The following is an 18,953-nucleotide window of genomic DNA, read 5'->3' as shown; positions in this document are numbered from 1 at the left end:
GGCGGCGGATTTTCCACCTATCGTCAAGCGGCCTGTTTGTCGCAAGAAGCCTACAGGGGACGAGGCAAGTCGGGCGGACCCCGCCGTCGTCGCCAAGGAGGGCAAGGCGGCAAAGCCTCGTCGGAGCAGGACTGAAACGGCCGTGGGGTCGGGCCCCCACCGAAGCACCCCGGTGGGAGGCCGGCTGGCGAACTTCGTCAGCGTGTGGGAGTCCATCTCCACCGACCGTTGGGTGCTTGACGCCCTGGCCCAGGGTCACGCGCTCGAGTTTCTAAAGAAGTGCCCGCGCGTCCCACCCGTGGCCAGGAAGGAACATCACGTCCCTCAACTTCTCTTGGGAGGTAAAGGCGATGCTCAAGAAAGGCGCCATTGAGCTCGTCCCAAAGAGGCTTCGGGGCTCCGGAGTTTACTCAAGATACTTCCTCGTGAAGAAGAAGACGGGAGGATGGCGTCCCATCCTGGACCTACGACGACTGAACAAATTCATCAAGGCACAGAAGTTCCGGATGGTCACCCTCCAGCACGTCCTGGGTCAACTGGAGGAGGGCGATTTCCTGTCGTCGTTGGATTTGGAGGATGCCTACTTCCATATCCCCATCCTAAAGGGACACCAAAAGTTTCTCAGATTCGTGGTCCAAGGGCGTCACTACCAGTTCAGAGCCATTCCCTTCGGATTGAGGTCGGCACCCAGGGTGTTCACCAACTGCCTCGCACCAGTGGCGGCGCGGCTGCGCCTGGAGGGGATCCACGTCTACCCCTACCTGGACGACTGGCTCATCAGAGCAAAGACAAAGGAGCTTGCCGCGGAGCACGAGGCGAGGACCGTCCAACTACTCACGGACCTGGGATTCTCCATAAACTACGCCAAGTCCCAACTGGAAGACGCACTGTTTCTGGGAGAGAAACTCGACACAGTGGCGCGTCTGGCCTCTTCGTCGGAGGAAAGGACGAGGGCCATCTTGGGCAAGGTGCAGCGGATGCTGGTTGCCGACGCGGCCAGGGTGAGGTCCATCAAATCCTTCCTCGGAGTGATGTCTTCTTGCATTTATCCCATCCGCCTGTTGCAGGAGTTCCTGGACGCTCGCTGGATCCAGACGACGGGGAGCTTCGAGGACACTCGACGAGAGCTTCCGACGAGCGATCCGGTGGTGGGGCACCCGCGCGCATCTGACGGCGGGCATGCACTTCCAGACCCCGGGCCACCAGAAGACAGTGACCACGGATGCCTCCCTGGAAGGGTGGGGAGCGCACACCGAAAATCTGCACGCGAGGCCTTTGGCTGCCGACGGAGAAGTCCCTCCATATCAACGTCCTGGAACTCCGGGCAGTGTTTTGGGCCCTCAGGTCCTTTCTTCCGTCCCTCAAGGACAAGGTGGTGAGGATCTTCACTGAAAACACCACCACCATGTTCTACATCAGGAAGCAGGGCGGTACCAGATCCCCAGCCCTGTCCAAGGAGGCTCAGGATCTGTGGCATTGGGCCGTCGCCTAAGGGATGTTTCTGGTGCCGTTTCATCTGGCAGGGATAAAGAACACCATCGCCGACTCGCTCAGCAGAGAGCTGTGCTCGTGCCACGAGTGGGAACTATGACAGGATCTAGTGGACCGCCTCTTCTGACGGTGGGGCACACCCCAGATCGATCTGTTCGCGACGGCGACGAACTCCAAGTGCCGGAGGTTCGCCAGCAGGTTTCCCCAGCCGAGGAGCATGGGCGATGCTTTCTCGTTCTCCTGGGAGGGCCTGTTCCTATATGCGTTCCCTCCATTGCCGCTGCTGATCCGGCTCATCAACCAGCTCAAGAGGTCACGGTGCAGGATAATCCTCGTCGCACTTGCGTGGCCGAGGCAGATATGGTTCCCGGACCTTCTGGACTTGTCAGCGTCCCCTTCAATCAAGCTGCCAGTGGACGCAGATCTTCTCTCCAGGGAAGGAGGCGCCATCCTCCATCACGACCCGAAGTCGCTGAACTTGCAGGCCTGGCTCCTGCAGCGTTAGAGTTTGTAGGTTACGACATACCGGCCGACTGCAGAGAGGTTCTTGCAAAGGCCATGGCATCCTCAACTCTTAAATGCTACGGACACAAATGGAAGAGGTTCTCTGTCTGGTGCCACGCAAAGAAGATTAACCCTCTACGGATTACGGCTCCTCAAGTACTGCCGTACCTGCTGACGCTGGCCAAGGCTGGACTGGCGCACGCTTCCATCAAGATTCATCCTGCTGCGATCTCCCGATACACCAAGATGGACGTCTTTGTGGTCTCATCTTCTGGTGAAATAATTCTTGAAGGGACTGTTCAGAACGTTCCCTCCGGTGAAGGCCCCGGCCCCGGCGTGGGAGCTCAAGGTGGTGCTGACCAAGCTCATGGGACCTCCGTTCGAGCCTCTGCACTCAGCTCCGTTGAAGTTCTTGTCGTGGAAAACTGCGTTTCTTGTGGCCATCACCTCCGCACGACGGGTGGGAGAGATCCAGGCCCTCTCCTGCAAGCCCCCGTACTTGACTTTTCACGACACGAGGGTAGTGCTCAGGACGCACCCCTCCTTCATGCCCAAGGTGCCGTCGGACTTCCACCTCAACGAACCCTTGGTGTTGCCTGTTTTCTTCCCGTCGCCTTCATCGCCGGCTGAAAGGACTTTGCACTCGCTGGATGTGGCTAGAGCGCTGAAGTTCTACGTGGACCGCACGAAGAGTTTTCGGAAGACTTCACAACTTTTTGTGAACTTTGGACCTGCCAATCAGGGGAAGGCTCTCTTGAAGGCTTCCATTTCCAGATGGCTCTCCGGCTGTATCATGTACTGTCATCGGTTGGCAAACCGACCGCTGCCTGGCCGTCCGAGAGCCCATTCCACCAGAGCGATCGCAGCTACCACGGCGTTCCTATCTGGTGTGCCCTTGCTGGACATCTGCAGGGCTGCTACGTGGAGGTTGACGCACACCTTCACGAAATTCTACTGTGTCGATCGGGATTCCAGGGAGGAGTCCAGGGTCGGCCAAGCAGTGCTGCGCAACCTGTTCGCCTAAGGTGAGCCTGGTGAGGAGGTAAGAATTGCTTAATGTTGAGTTTTGGATGTAATGCTTAATGTTGAGCCTTGGCCTCCTCCCGTGGTTGCGCATGTGTGTACTGCTATGTATTCTTTTATTCATGAGCATGTGAATCCATGCCAGACCCCATGCTGGAGAAGGAACAAGTTACTTACCTGTAACTGTTGTTCTCCAGCATGGGTCTGGCATGGATTCACATGCGAACCCTCCCGCCTACCCCTCTGCGGCTCTTCATTTGGTCATACTGCCACTTCACGTGCTACCAAATCTGAAGATGGCTGCCAGAGGCGGGGCTTAGGGAGATGGCAGTCATTGGCTGTGGTCAGTATGACGCAGAGATCAGTGATTGATTACTACACGAAAGACAGATCAGAAACGAAACTGATACTGATTTTTCTTTACCGAGGATTCCCAGCCTGACGACGGGGAATATTCATGAGCATGTGAATCCATGCCAGACCCATGCTGGAGAACAACAGTTACAGGTAAGTAACTTGTTCCTTCAACACGACTGTCCCTTGCGGGTGGCGAGCCACTTCCTCCCCTCTATGGAAAGGTGGGAGGGGCCATGGGACCCTCCCCATGGCAGCCCCAGGCCCAGCATCACACAGCGGGTGATGGTCCCCTTGCCTACGCACCATCGTCAACCAAGGTCAACCAGTGGACTTGGTTAAAACACAGGTGCGTGGTGTGATTTCTATTTCTGGTATTCGCAGGTCTCTGCACCGAGTATTTTTCTGTTTGCAAGTCTGTGCACACCTGTGCGTGTTGTGACCTCTGTGGTGTGTTTTTAGGCCAGTGTGTGGTGGGATCACTGCGTCTTGTGCTTTCAGATCTATGCACACAATTATGTGGTGTGATGTCTGTTTCTGATGTTTGCTGATCCATGCATGCATGCAGGTGTGGGCTGTCATTTCTGTGCTGGTATTTGCAGGTCTGCGCACACAGTTATGTGGTGTGATGTCTGTTTTTGATGTTTGCTGATCCATGCATGCAGGTGTGGGCTGTAATTTCTGTGTCTGGTATCTGCAGGTCTGTGCACACAGTTATGTGGTGTGGTGTCTTTCTGATGTTTGGTGATCCGTGAATGCATGCATGTGATTGCTGTAATGTCTGTGTCTGGTATTTGCAGGTCTGTGCACACAGTTATGTGGTTTGATGTCTGTTTCTGATGGTTGCTGATCTATGCATGCATGCATGCATGTGCGTTCTATCCTTTCTGTGCTGTTATTTGCAGGTCTGCGCACACACTTATGTGGTGTGATCTGATGTTTTCTGTTCCATCCATACATGCGCGTGCTTTCATTTCTGTGCTGGTATTTGCAGGTCTGCGCACAGTTCTGTGGTGTGATGTCTGTTTCTGATGTTTGCATGTTTGCATGCGTGTGCTGGTATTTCTCTGTGGTATTTGCACGTCTGTGCACAGTCATGTGGCGTGATGTCTGTTTCTGATGTTTGCTAATCCATGCATGCATGCAGGTGTGTGCTGTAATTTCTATGTCTGGTATTTGCAGGTCTGCACGTACAGTTATGCGCAGTGGTGTATGTTTCTGATGTTTGCTGATCCATGCATGCATGCTCGTGCTGTAATGTCTGTCTCTGTTATTTGCAGGTCTGTGCACACAGATACACTAAGCTCATAAAGTCGGACGAGCCTCGCAGGATGATTGGCAAGTGCTATGTGCGCGGAAATGACCTGACGTTTGATACCAATGACGAGTGGCAGACTGACTACTACGAGCTCTGCAACCAGAACACATACTATGAACTAACTGGAATGTGTCAGCTCGGCATGAGCGGCGGCTTCAGCAAGGACATGGTGTACTTTGGTGCACCCGGCGCTTATCATTGGCAAGGTATGTGGACGAGATGGCATATTCTGGCCTGTGGGTACCTGTGGCTGATGCGCCCAGGAATCGCCTTAAGCAGTGGTGAGCCTAACAGGGTGTTGGGATGTATGGGGCAGGAAGGAGTGTGGAGGTTGTTCGCACCTGGCATTAGCGTGAGAAGGCAAGGAAGCAGGGAAGGGTGAGTGTGGGAGCAGAGACACTGTGAGGCTGCAGGGAGAGGCTGAGTGTGGGAGCAGAGACACTGAGGAAGCAGGGAGAGGCTGAGTGTGGGAGCAGAGACTGAGGAAGCAGGGAGAGGCTGAGTGTGGGAGCAGAGACACTGTGAGGAAGCAGGGAGAGGCTGAGTGTGGGAGCAGAGACACTGAGGAAGCAGGGAGAGGCTGAGTGTGGGAGCAGAGACACTGAGGAAGCAGGGAAGGGTGAGTGGGAGCAGAGACACTGTGAGGAAGCAGGGAAGGGTGAGTGTGGGAGCAGAGACACTGTGAGGAAGCAGGGAGAGGCTGAGTGTGGGAGCAGAGACATTGTGAGGAAGCAGGGAGAGGCTGAGTGTGGGAGCAGAGACATTGTGAGGAAGCAGGGAAGGGTGAGTGTGGGAGCAGAGACACTGTGAGGAAGCAGGGAAGGGTGAGTGTGGGAGCAGAGACACTGTGAGGAAGCAGGGAAGGGTGAGTGTGGGAGCAGAGACACTGAGGAAGCAGGGAGAGGCCGAGTGTGGGAGCAGAGACACTGTGAGGAAGCAGGGAGAGGCGGAGTGTGGGAGCAGAGACACTGGGGAAGCGGGGAGAGGCGGAGTGTGGGAGCAGAGACACTGTGAGGAAGCAGGGAGATGCGGAGTGTGGGAGCAGAGACACTGTGAGGAAGCAGGGAAGGGTGAGTGTGGGGAAGCAGATATGTGAGAGGGAGAATGAGGCAGTATATTGTGGTGGGTAATCAGTGCCAAAGTGTTTTTGGAGGTGTAGTCGCGGCCCTGCCTTTGCCATTAAACCATTGTGACGATCAAAGCCCACGTGTTTGGTGAGTGACACATGGGAGGGGTAGTGGGAGCCCAGGGGGCTACTGAATGTGGGGTTAGATGGGAGGCTGCTTAGAATCCTGGGCCTGGAAAAGAGAAGATTCCGTGGTTGTGGTGGGCTTCCGCGTAGCAGCTTCAGTGTCTGAAGGAAGCTTTGTAGCTGAAGTGTACGTTAAAGGAGAGTTCCGGGACTTTTTTTTTATTGTCCCTACGGGTCGGCCATGTGTTTGTAAGCATAAATCGGTAGATCGTAGGAAACTTTCCTATGGACCTTACCCGACTTTTCGCCCCTTATCGCACTCGAAATCAGCCTCCATTTTGTGATAATCCTATCATTCCGCCGCATCGACCTGGCTCACCTGCCTTTGCGGCACTAAATCAAATCCCCCGCCCCTGAAACAGACTTTATCAAAACATTCATATTCCCCGCCTCTATCCGTGACGTGACTGTGCTGCGTAGGCAAACGCGCCCAGGCGTCTTCTACGCGACTCCACACAGACCCCGGAAATCAACACAGATCAGCTCACAATACAGCGCACCACAATTCGGAATATGAAACTGTACTTTGAAATCAAACCGCAAGATTGTAAATGTGGTAAAGTACATTTATTTGACATCAAATGTTTAGAGAATATTCAGCGATTTGCATTTTTATTTGCTCATGTTCCAAAAAGTTCGTATTGAGGAACGCGATGGTCCTTTGCTGTACACAGGGTCTTAGAGCATCTCACAATACAGCACCACAATTCGGAATGTGAAACCGTGGTTTAAAAGCAAACGGCAAGATTGTACATTTGGCAAAGTACGTTTATTGGACATCAAATGTTTAGAGAATATTCAGCGATTTGCATTTTTCTTTGCTCTCGATCCAAATTAGTTCGTCTTGAGGGAAGCGATGTTCGTGTGCAGTACACAGGGTGTTGGTTTACGATAAAAATAAGCTCTTCTGTCGCACTGATAATCGCATGGCTGTTCCAACAACGAGGCGCTAGGCCACCACAATGGTAGGTATGTTGCATCTAACCGTTAGTACCGCGTAAGGGCATACTTGTACTTGGCGATCGTCCCATAAAATGGTCAGGGTGGTAACGTTGTTCACGCGGAGAAGCAACTGGCGGCTGTAGAAGCCGTCCGCCGGTGTCTGGTACTCGTGACACAGACAGTAGTGAATGATGTACCTAAAAACATAAAAAATGAAATTAGTCTCACCATCAGATCCTTATTAAAATTATTCATTTCATAGCGAGGACAGCGCTACTGGGTGTACACAAGTGTTTAAAGGCGTGGCGAGGCATGGAGGGGGGGGGGAGTGCAGGTGGAGAGTGGAAGGGCCCAGGACTGAGGTCGCAGACAGTGGACCAGTTGTAGCAGGGGAGAGGGAGAGAGAAAGCAGAAGCAAAGAGGAAGGTTTTGAGGTGCTTCAGTAAAAGCAGATGTTTCTCCTCAAGATAGTGCGCGGTAGAAAACAATATGCCACATAGAACGAACAAGTACAACTGAACCCGTCTTTAAAGCCACTGTATAGTAATGAAATTGCGGTATAAACTCATCAAAAGTTACTTACATTATATTTGCATTTTCCATTGTGTCTCTGTGTAGGGCAGACCCGAAACACCACTCCTTCTTTGCCGACGTTACTTCTTCTAATGAACGTGGCTCATCGTTTCGTTTCTGAAATTTTATTCATTATCTTTTCTTAGTCTTTCAGGATGGTCCCGGCCTGTCAAGGTCAAATCACAATAGAACCTTATATTGGGTCGTGGGCCGTTCCGCCACCCGAGCAAAACATCAAAGCAGCTGACCTTCACTTTGAGCGAGCACACATTTCTAGTTAGCTGCAGTTAGTTTTAGGGACATCTTGTCTGCGTGCCTTTTTTTTTATTGTCCCTATGGGTCGGCCATGTTTTTGCAATACGGAAACATTCTATAATTTTTGTAAAAATGATTTATATTACTGTTTGGTTTAATTGCAATGGGCCTGCAACATGAGGAGACTCGAGAGAACAGACAATCAAATTACAATCATTTAAACCGTGATGTGTATTTCTCAATGAGCTCTGCTTTAGGTGGACATGGAACAGAGGCAATGTTGGGTGGCAATGCAGTTGTCCCCTGCATAGGTTCGTTCACCACTCCATGTATGTGCCTATCGAGGACATCTACGATAAGTCTCTCAATAAACTCATATTGCATATCCTCAAACACTGGTTTGATCACCCATTGTTTACTTCTTTTAGTGAAGGCCTTATTGTAGCGAAGCGTCCCTAAAGTTCCGGTCGTCCTACTTTGTTGACGGCCAACATTATGGTTATGTGCCAAGACCGCTAAAAGAGTCCGATTTATCATGCCTTCCATGCCAAAATGCAATCTTTTGGGCCTGTACTTGAGGCACATATTGTGGAACACCTCCAAATCTCCTGTGTGGCAGAATTCCGTGAGTCCCCTCAAAGCTTTTGTTATAGTTTTATCAAATACAATCTTTTCAATGGCTTTGTGAGTGGGTGATGAAGGAATCAACCACTTCTTCTTCCGTGCCTCCTCTGTGGACAAATGGCCATGTTCACATTTGTGGAAATGCTCATTTGTCGACCATCGATGTACGTTGCTACAGTGCAACATTACTGACCGCCATTTTTCCAGTAGAATTTCCAACGACCCTTCACATGTTTTTGAGCTCCACCAAAGATGGTTGCTGATTGACTTGGACCACTGTGAAATACCTTGCAATTCTTTTTTTTTACCTGCAGCAGACAATTTTTTATTGATTGATTTTGCAAGATGCCAAACGTCAAATTGGTGATTTATATTTTTGTACTGTTCTCTCATTGTCTTGGCAATTGAAACGTGTCTGTCCGTGGCTATCAGGTCGATCACCATTCCCCGCGATTGTAGTTCTTGCAATGATGCTACAAAGCCAACTTTCTCCATGGCCACTGAGGATGTACTTTGTGACACCTGCACGACCACCGAACTCACAATTTTCTTACTTTCCATGTCCTGAAAGTGGTAGGTGCAGTACTTGGCTGAAAATCCTGGGCTGTCGCACTGTCCATCACCGGCTAGCCTGAAGCGTTTGCCCGCGAATGTACTTTCCATTGACATTTTTTCCATTCTCCAAGCTTCGCTGATGGCTGGAAATAGATAATCGGTTTGGTATTTGTAGAACTGACTTTTCGCAATGAAATGGATTCCCACAAACTGAAAGAAATACTGTAACTTTTTAAAACTTGAACCACTAAAAAGTGCGGCCGCTGCACAAAGTAGATTGCCTGCTGGCAGTTGCCCCAGCATGGGTTGTGCAGACCATGCGAACGGATGATATTGTGTACAGGTGGCATGTATTTTAAGGTTAGTGCCTCGAATTGCACGAGTCACATTAATCAATGGCTCCCCACATACTTCCCCACCAACCGAATGCCCACATTTCATCATCATAATAATATCCATCAAACAGCTATCGAATACAATGAATTTGGCCTCTTTCCTTATACTTTCACTCTGCATCCCAGCTGGTTCGGCCTGTAACGTTGAGGACATGTCACTCGCATGAAAGGTACAATCTCTGATATCGTCTTCCGCTATGCTGAGTGATATTGATGGTGTTTCATTGTCGTCCACGTCATTCTCTTCCATTGCAACATCTGTTCCTTGTCCGGAGATGGGAGAAAAAAACAATGTCTTCAACTTTCGCGCGCTCTTATTTTTTGCGGGTGTGGATTCTGTGAATTGATCTCCGACTGCATCCAAACTACCAGGAGGACATTCACTATCAATGGCTGGTGGTGGTATAGCTCCGTTGTCAATCACTTCATATTCTTCCCATTGGCACGATGCATCTCCAGTCTCAAGTCCCTGCCAAAAGGTTTGACAAGCAACATCTCTCGTTCGCTTCACTGTCTGTGTAGATTTAGTTCTTACACCCACTCGCAACTAGAGGACAGATTAGAAAAGGGATGTTCAGTTTAAACACAACTTACAGTATTGAACTATTGACAGTGAAAGACAACATAATATAGTGAACAGGACACTAACCTTCTTTTGCTTTCTTTTCTTTGAAACTTTCTTGCCTCGAACTTCAACATCTGGACGCTGTTGCTCCGACTCGTGTGTGCATGTCTCCACTTCCTCTCGCGCTGCAACGACTATATTTTCATGATAAGCACATCCATCACTCACTGAGGCTCCATCGACTCCCTGAAACATAGAACTTTCATTAGTATGTATAATAATATTGAAAACACAAAATGTACTTGGGGACCAATACCCATACGTACATCTCAATAGCAAAACACGAATGAACGCATTGTGTAGAACATTCAAACGACAATAGTTCACGCATTGTTGATCTAGTTAGATTGAACTGTCAAGATCCATACCTCGGGCTCCGCATAGACTTCCATTGATGATATTATTGAAGATGACGCTTCAGCAACTCCCTGAAACACAGTAATTGCATTAGTATGCTTTTCTATTTTGTTAAAAAGAACATAAACTTTGAGCAGGCGTCAACGGCTCATCTAAATAGACCTGCACAAATGATCAGTTGTCTAAAATAAATAATGGATATGTAAATATGATTCGATTTGCTCGATCGTTGGAAGTGTCACCACCCAGAGATCTGCATCAACTACTAGGGGTGATGTTCTTGTAGAAGAAGCTCCGTCATCTCCCTGAAACATAGTACTTGCGTTAATAAAGAAGGAAGTATAGCGGATGTAATCACGTCATATGATTTCGCTTGATCGAACTGTCAGTATCCATACCTCGAAATGCATAAGAACATCAAGGGACGATGTAACTGCGGTGCACACTTCTGCAAGCTGTTGCGCCGACCCGTAACTGCATGCTCCCCCTTCTACTTGGACTAATGCTCCATCGACTCCCTGAAACATAGGACTTTCATTAGTAATGAACACAATATTGAAAAAAGAAGACAAATAGGAGGGCGACGACAGAAGGACATATCAATGGCTAAAAACGAAAGAAACGTACCTCGAGCATCTGAGTGACATCTACGGTTGTCGTCAATGCGTTGGACTCCTCAGCATCTCCCTGAAAGACAGTACTTGCATTATTTTGGATAACAATAATTATAACTGAAAACAAAGACTAGAGGACGAGTACAAGGGTGTACCATTAGGTAAAATAATTACACGATCAATTAAAACTATTGATTTACATGCCTAAAACAAGTCAGTGTCAGAATAGCTAAGTAAGATTACCCGATAGGCGCTTGAAGTGGCTGATGACTGCAATAACGACACGGATGGAGAATCTTCCGCCTTCATATTGAGTGGATACATAAATGGGGAAATTATTGTTAGCTACTGCTACACACTACCGCAAGGCCGAGAACTAGATCCGTAAACTTGACTCACCAGTGGAGGCATGTGGACGAATAGAGTGGGAATAGCGGTTGAGAGCAATTTTCGCCTCGCTCGCGGTGTTTTCTTCTTTATTAGCAATGATGTGGAGTACATGTCTGGGCTAAAGTGCCTGCTGCAGATGCGGTATCGATCACCCCTCTTGTCCGCAAAGACTTCTAGGACTCTACTTTCTAGCTCAGAGGCTGGATATCCGCAATATCGGACCCATCCTCTTATCTGATCTATTGTCTTAGGGAAAACATGCATTATAGTACCTTCAGATTTGTTATGGGTCTTCGAAGGGCAACCGCCAATGGAACAGGCAGGCATTATGGAAAGTTCTGAAAAGTAAAGATCAACAATTCTCTATGAATACCAATGTGTTAAAACAGTAAATGACACATAAAAGGTTCAATGCAAGGTCCGTTTTGGTTCTTGGAACTATACACGTTATTCACATGCGGATAAGTATTTCAATAACTTTCAAAAAATAGAAAAAGTAATTTGACTAAACTCAGAACATGTGACTAGTTCCTTGCATGTACTGTCGTGAACGAAAAGAAAACATGGATGCAATTTGATGACTACTAGCAAATAGATATAAATTAAAAAATTGGACGCAAAATGATTATGGTACATGGACTTACCTTGACGAACAAACAGTTAGATGCAGGGATCAGAGTAGTTTCTTGTCGTAGAACAGGGAGCAGTTCACAGGTTGCAAACTGACGAGTTTGCTCAAAGTGGTCACGGAAGTTCACAGAGACGAAGAGCAGATAACCAGCACCTTCACGGGTTGACTAGCAAAGCGCAAAGAAGTTCTCATTAGAAATATGAGGTGGGTTATAAAGAATTCGAACCAGGGGTGTGTTTGTGAATGAATGACGTGTATATGTCGTGGCATTATGTGGATTGCAGGGGGCCGTCCAGCGTGAGGGGGATGCTTGGCAGGAGACACGGGGTCTGGAGGTAGACATGGGAACAACAAACCCATGCTCTATAGACCACTTTGAAGTGTACATGGTCTTTGGCACCTCTTGGCCTTTATCGCTCCCTGACAGCTCCACTTGCCAGCAGCTCAAGTACCCCGGTGCGAACTGCCTTTGATAGGGCGGGGGGTGGATCGGGGCGGTGGTCGTGCAGACAAGACACAGGAAGACTCGTGAATGGAGACACACTTATGTGGATTGCAGGGGGCCGTCCAGCGTGAGGGGGATGCTTGGCAGGAGACACGGGGTCTGGAGGTAGACATGGGAACAACAAACCCATGCTCTATAGACCACTTTGAAGTGTACATGGTCTTTGGCACCTCTTGGCCTTTATCGCTCCCTGACAGCTCCACTTGCCAGCAGCTCAAGTACCCCGGTGCGAACTGCCTTTGATAGGGCGGGGGGTGGATCGGGGCGGTGGTCGTGCAGACAAGACACAGGAAGACTCGTGAATGGAGACACACTTATGTGGATTGCAGGGGGCCGTCCAGCGTGAGGGGGATGCTTGGCAGGAGACACGGGGTCTGGAGGTAGACATGGGAACAACAAACCCATGCTCTATAGACCACTTTGAAGTGTACATGGTCTTTGGCACCTCTTGGCCTTTATCGCTCCCTGACAGCTCCACTTGCCAGCAGCTCAAGTACCCCGGTGCGAACTGCCTTTGATAGGGCGGGGGGTGGATCGGGGCGGTGGTCGTGCAGACAAGACACAGGAAGACTCGTGAATGGAGACACACTTATGTGGATTGCAGGGGGCCGTCCAGCGTGAGGGGGATGCTTGGCAGGAGACACGGGGTCTGGAGGTAGACATGGGAACAACAAACCCATGCTCTATAGACCACTTTGAAGTGTACATGGTCTTTGGCACCTCTTGGCCTTTATCGCTCCCTGACAGCTCCACTTGCCAGCAGCTCAAGTACCCCGGTGCGAACTGCCTTTGATAGGGCGGGGGGTGGATCGGGGCGGTGGTCGTGCAGACAAGACACAGGAAGACTCGTGAATGGAGACACACTTATGTGGATTGCAGGGGGCCGTCCAGCGTGAGGGGGATGCTTGGCAGGAGACACGGGGTCTGGAGGTAGACATGGGAACAACAAACCCATGCTCTATAGACCACTTTGAAGTGTACATGGTCTTTGGCACCTCTTGGCCTTTATCGCTCCCTGACAGCTCCACTTGCCAGCAGCTCAAGTACCCCGGTGCGAACTGCCTTTGATAGGGCGGGGGGTGGATCGGGGCGGTGGTCGTGCAGACAAGACACAGGAAGACTCGTGAATGGAGACACACTTATGTGGATTGCAGGGGGCCGTCCAGCGTGAGGGGGATGCTTGGCAGGAGACACGGGGTCTGGAGGTAGACATGGGAACAACAAACCCATGCTCTATAGACCACTTTGAAGTGTACATGGTCTTTGGCACCTCTTGGCCTTTATCGCTCCCTGACAGCTCCACTTGCCAGCAGCTCAAGTACCCCGGTGCGAACTGCCTTTGATAGGGCGGGGGGTGGATCGGGGCGGTGGTCGTGCAGACAAGACACAGGAAGACTCGTGAATGGAGACACACTTATGTGGATTGCAGGGGGCCGTCCAGCGTGAGGGGGATGCTTGGCAGGAGACACGGGGTCTGGAGGTAGACATGGGAACAACAAACCCATGCTCTATAGACCACTTTGAAGTGTACATGGTCTTTGGCACCTCTTGGCCTTTATCGCTCCCTGACAGCTCCACTTGCCAGCAGCTCAAGTACCCCGGTGCGAACTGCCTTTGATAGGGCGGGGGGTGGATCGGGGCGGTGGTCGTGCAGACAAGACACAGGAAGACTCGTGAATGGAGACACACTTATGTGGATTGCAGGGGGCCGTCCAGCGTGAGGGGGATGCTTGGCAGGAGACACGGGGTCTGGAGGTAGACATGGGAACAACAAACCCATGCTCTATAGACCACTTTGAAGTGTACATGGTCTTTGGCACCTCTTGGCCTTTATCGCTCCCTGACAGCTCCACTTGCCAGCAGCTCAAGTACCCCGGTGCGAACTGCCTTTGATAGGGCGGGGGGTGGATCGGGGCGGTGGTCGTGCAGACAAGACACAGGAAGACTCGTGAATGGAGACACACTTATGTGGATTGCAGGGGGCCGTCCAGCGTGAGGGGGATGCTTGGCAGGAGACACGGGGTCTGGAGGTAGACATGGGAACAACAAACCCATGCTCTATAGACCACTTTGAAGTGTACATGGTCTTTGGCACCTCTTGGCCTTTATCGCTCCCTGACAGCTCCACTTGCCAGCAGCTCAAGTACCCCGGTGCGAACTGCCTTTGATAGGGCGGGGGGTGGATCGGGGCGGTGGTCGTGCAGACAAGACCCGTTTGCCGCAGGGCCTCACCAAGGAGAGGCCATCTAACTGAATGTAAGAGGATGGCTGCAGGATCTACTACATGGAAGGCAGGGGGGTGAGTTTATAAATACCTCACCCTCCCAGGAGAATATACACTAGATTCATTTAAAAAATCAAAACAACCATTGTTAAAATATATGTTGGGCTTTATTTTAGATTTTAATTAAACATAAATAATAAACATTACACATTGTAAAGTTGAGGTTGCAGCACATCGAGGGAAAATCCGCGGTATTGTCCACTGTCACTGGGGAAATGTTGTCTAATGGCAAGTACCGCACAGGCAGGTATTACTCTCCGAACGCGGTGTCCGAGCCTCCCGTGAAGCCACCAAGTGAAGCAACGATAGGCCACCAGCCTGTACCACCTGTGAAAAAAAAAGATGCAAACTGTATTAAACTGACCAAACTTTCTTATCAATGTCGATTCAGGTAACACATGTCATTTTTCTTAGAAAAAAATTATATCTAGAAAATGCACTATATGGAACCAATTTACATGCGTTCCAATGATATGTAAATGTAATTTTATATGTGGGAGACGACCATGAAATAGTGGTGGCATCACTGACATCACAAACAGAGTATACTTACTCGTTACTCGGATTACGCGGACGAACAGTGCCACGAAGTTCGTGCATAAGCACCATCATCATCCTCAACACTGTCCGTGAGAGGCAGGCTTCCCTGAACTCTGGCAGCTCGGTGATGCATTGCGGACTTTGCTCGCCTTCCTGCTGACTTTGCTCGCTTTCCGAAATGTAGGCCAAGCACCCGGAATTTTCACGGCAGCAGCAGTTCTCCTCCTCAGTTGGCATTAGCTCGCACCGATTGCACGTGCACCAGGTGGAGACGCCGTCCATGCGACATGGTCCAGGCTCTTCATCCGTTGACTGGTCCTCCCAACTGCCGTCCGAATCCCCATCGTTTTCGCGTGCTTGCCTTTCCAGTAGTTCTTCCTCGGTGTACTCGGGCTCGTACATATACGGCATTATTGTGGCCATTGTGCGGTAAAGATAGTAAAATAATTTATAGCGGTGGTACTGGTATCTGTTCACACGGGCTACAAGCGGCGAAGGTAGCTGACCAGAGCACTGAAACGAGTCACAGAATACTCAAAGTAACACAGAGAGAGGAATGGAATCGAAAATCTGCTGCTGTATGTTGTGAAACGGTCTGTTTATACTTATTGGGGAAAGAGGCGTCCTGCCATTTCCATGGCAACACGTCAATAGCTGAGGCGCAGCGATTGTTGACACGAGACGTGCTTGAAATGGGCAGTACGCGTCTGCTGATGTCAGGCTCAGGGGCGGGGGATTTGATTTAGTGCCGCAAAGGCAGGTGAGCCAGGTCGATGCGGCGGAATGATAGGATTATCACAAAATGGAGGCTGATTTCGAGTGCGATAAGGGGCGAAAAGTCGGGTAAGGTCCATAGGAAAGTTTCCTACGATCTACCGATTTATGCTTACAAACACATGGCCGACCCGTAGGGACAATAAAAAAAAAGTCCCGGAACTCTCCTTTAATAGATTTTCAAGGTCCAGACAGTATCCACACTTTACTTTGCCTAGACCACTTCCACTGAACTTACCTTCACTTCGCCAGAGATTTGCTTTGTCACACATTTACTTCTTCATGCCTTTACTTCCTCTGCATCTTCACATTGTGGGGGTGCCAAGGAATGTTGTTAAGGTTAGCTAAAGGTTAGCGGTCAAAGGGTGGCAAAGGAGTAGAATATAGGGCTAAAAAGAAGGGCGTATAGGCGCTCCTCCTCTGTAATGATGACATTAATGGTAGGGGAAGGGCAAGGCAGGGGAAGTAAAGGTATAGAGCAGTAAATGTGACTTAATTAATGTATGGCAAAGTAAACGCAGGGAAATTAAAGCCATGCATCCTCTGTGATGATCCTTTTCAGATCAGATTCAGTGTCTTTGTTGAGCCTACTTAGGTCCGGTTCAAAGTTTGTTGGCAGGCATGATCAGTTTCAGTGTCTGCAGTCTTCCTTAGATCCGTTTTTAAGTATCGCAGGGCTTCCTTAGGTCAGTTTGGTGTCTGCAGGCTTCCTCAGGTCAATGTCAGTGTCTGCTGGTGCCCTCGGGTCAGTTTCAGCATCTGTGCTTTCTCTGGTCAGTTTCAATGCCTACAGGCTTTCTCGGGTCAGTTTCAGTGCCTGCAAACTTCAGTTTCCGGGTAGGTAGGCTGGCTTTCTTGGATCAGTTTCAGCATATGCAGGCTTCCTCAGGTCAGCTTCAGTGCCTTGGACTTCTTCAGGACAGTTCCAGTGTCCACAAGCTTCCTCAGATTAGAGGGGGCGCCTCCTGATGTTTTGCTCAAGGAGAGCTTCCTCTGATCATGGCCAGTGTCTGAAGGGCGTCCCCTGATCATGATTAGTGTCTTTGATGGGTTTTCTATTGTCCGGTTCAGTGTCTGCAACTGACTTCCTAGGGTCGGAGCCAGTGCCTCTGGTGGGCTCCATGGAGTCAGGTTCAGGGTCTGTGGTGGACTTCACAAGGGTCTGGTTTAGTGTCTGGTGGGCTTCAAGGGGCCATGTTTAATTTCTATAGTGGTCCACCACAGCTCAGTTTCAGTGTCACTAGATGGCTTTTGCAGACCGATTTCTAAGCTCCCCCTCAGACCCCTCCTATGTCCCCCGCCAATCCGGTTCAGTGTTTCTGGAGAGCTTCCACATGTCCAGTTTCCCACCTCTAGAAGACCACCCAAGATCAGTTTTAGTGTAAAGGCTTCCATAGATTAGATCCATTGTCTCTGGAGGGTTTCCCATGTTCCACCGCAGTGTCTGCAGTGGGCATCCAAAGATCAGCCCCAGTGTCTCCATTGAGGGATTTCACAAGTGTAGAGTCTATGGATTGTTTGAGTGCCACTATCTGTGATCAGGCTTCCTCAGGCCAGGATCCGTGTCTGAAGTTCATCCTCCAATCGGGATTAGTATCTAGCAAGTTCTTCCTCTGATCAGGATCAGTATCTGGCAAGTTCTTCCTCTGATGAGGATCAGTATCTGGCAAATTTATTCTCAGATAAGAGTCAGCGCCTACCAAGTGCTTGCTAAGATCAGTATCTGGCAAGTTCTTCCTCATATAAAGAATCAGTGTCTGGCAAGTTCTTCCTCACATCAGGATTCAGGATCTGCCGCAGGCTTCCAGGGCTCATTGCTCGTAGAGGGCCTCCTCATTTCAGTCTGGAGCAGACACCTGGTGGAGTACAGCAAGAGAGCACTGTAAATTCAGGGACAGCCCTTCCTCTTTGTCTATCCACAGCACAGCATTTGCCTCGATTCCTTTATGTTACTCTTGATTGGCCCTTCCTCTATCACTGCTTTGTTGCTGGTTTTTTACATGTACATTCCATAAACACATACTAATGCTCACTTAGGGTGCCATGTCACTATGGAAGGAGCAGTAGGAAGATTGCACACCCACTTCCCTGAAATTCCTACTGATCACTTACAGAGGGTGTTTCCTAATCAGGACATAGGTAGGCTTTTAGGTACATGTTCAATCTTTTTATGATCAAAATCTTTTATCCTGTATAGGAAAGACGTACGTAGTCCAGAGAGCAGAAACTAGCGACTTGGGGAAGGAAGACTACTACTACCCAAACAAGGAACAGCACAACTATTACACAGGTAAGGACTGCTTCCATGCACACTCACTACTACACGGGTAAATCCTGCTTGCTTTCCCAATCACTACTCCCTGCTGCAGCGACAGCTAATCCTTCCATTCTTGATCACTACTAGTACATGGGTAACTAAAGCTTCCATGCACACACACAGCTAAACATGTCTGCCATTCTCACACACATACACACACAACTACTGTTCCCATTCACACTACTATGACTTCCATGTACCCTCACTTCCTCACGGGAAACGTATGCTTCCATTCAGAACTCACTACGACAAGGGTAGGCATTGCTTCCATTTGCATTCATTACTACAGTGGTAACTACTACTGCATCCATTCACACTGTCTGCTACACAAGCCTCCTGTACTTCCATTAATGCACACTGCTAGACCCCTAACTGAGGCTTCCACTCGCAGTACACGTGTAACACTGCTTAAATTCACACACAATACTACACGGGTAACTATGACTTCCATGTACACTCACTTCGGCGTGGGAAACGAGTACTTCCAATGAACTCATGAGTACAATGGTAAGGACTGCTTCACGTGTGCACTCATTACTGCACAAGTCACTACTGCTTTCATTCACCATCCCTTCTGCACGGGGAACTGCTCCTTTCATTCACACGTTCTACTACACAAGTCACTACTAC

The 18,953-nt window shown here is 49.6% G+C and overlaps 1 protein-coding gene across 3 annotated transcripts in view; it reads left to right on the top strand.

The window, feature by feature from the left end:
• ITGA3 (integrin subunit alpha 3) overlaps positions 1-18,953 on the top strand; it is a 469,598-nt gene that overhangs the window by 219,022 nt on the left and 231,623 nt on the right. For 2 of the 3 annotated variants that reach the window (XM_069634363.1, XM_069634364.1), the window contains exons 4-5: positions 4,653-4,896; positions 18,204-18,296. In XM_069634363.1, the coding sequence (XP_069490464.1) occupies positions 4,653-4,896; positions 18,204-18,296 (337 nt within the window). The remainder of the gene's footprint in view (positions 1-4,652; positions 4,897-18,203; positions 18,297-18,953) is intronic. The other variant, XM_069634365.1, reaches the window with a different exon arrangement.

The sequence above is a fragment of the Ambystoma mexicanum genome, chromosome 13 (assembly GCF_040938575.1).
Source record: "Ambystoma mexicanum isolate Mex_15411 chromosome 13, UKY_AmexF1_1, whole genome shotgun sequence".
NCBI classification, from domain to species: domain Eukaryota; kingdom Metazoa; phylum Chordata; class Amphibia; order Caudata; family Ambystomatidae; genus Ambystoma; species Ambystoma mexicanum.
This window is presented reverse-complemented; position numbering and strand designations above follow the sequence as displayed.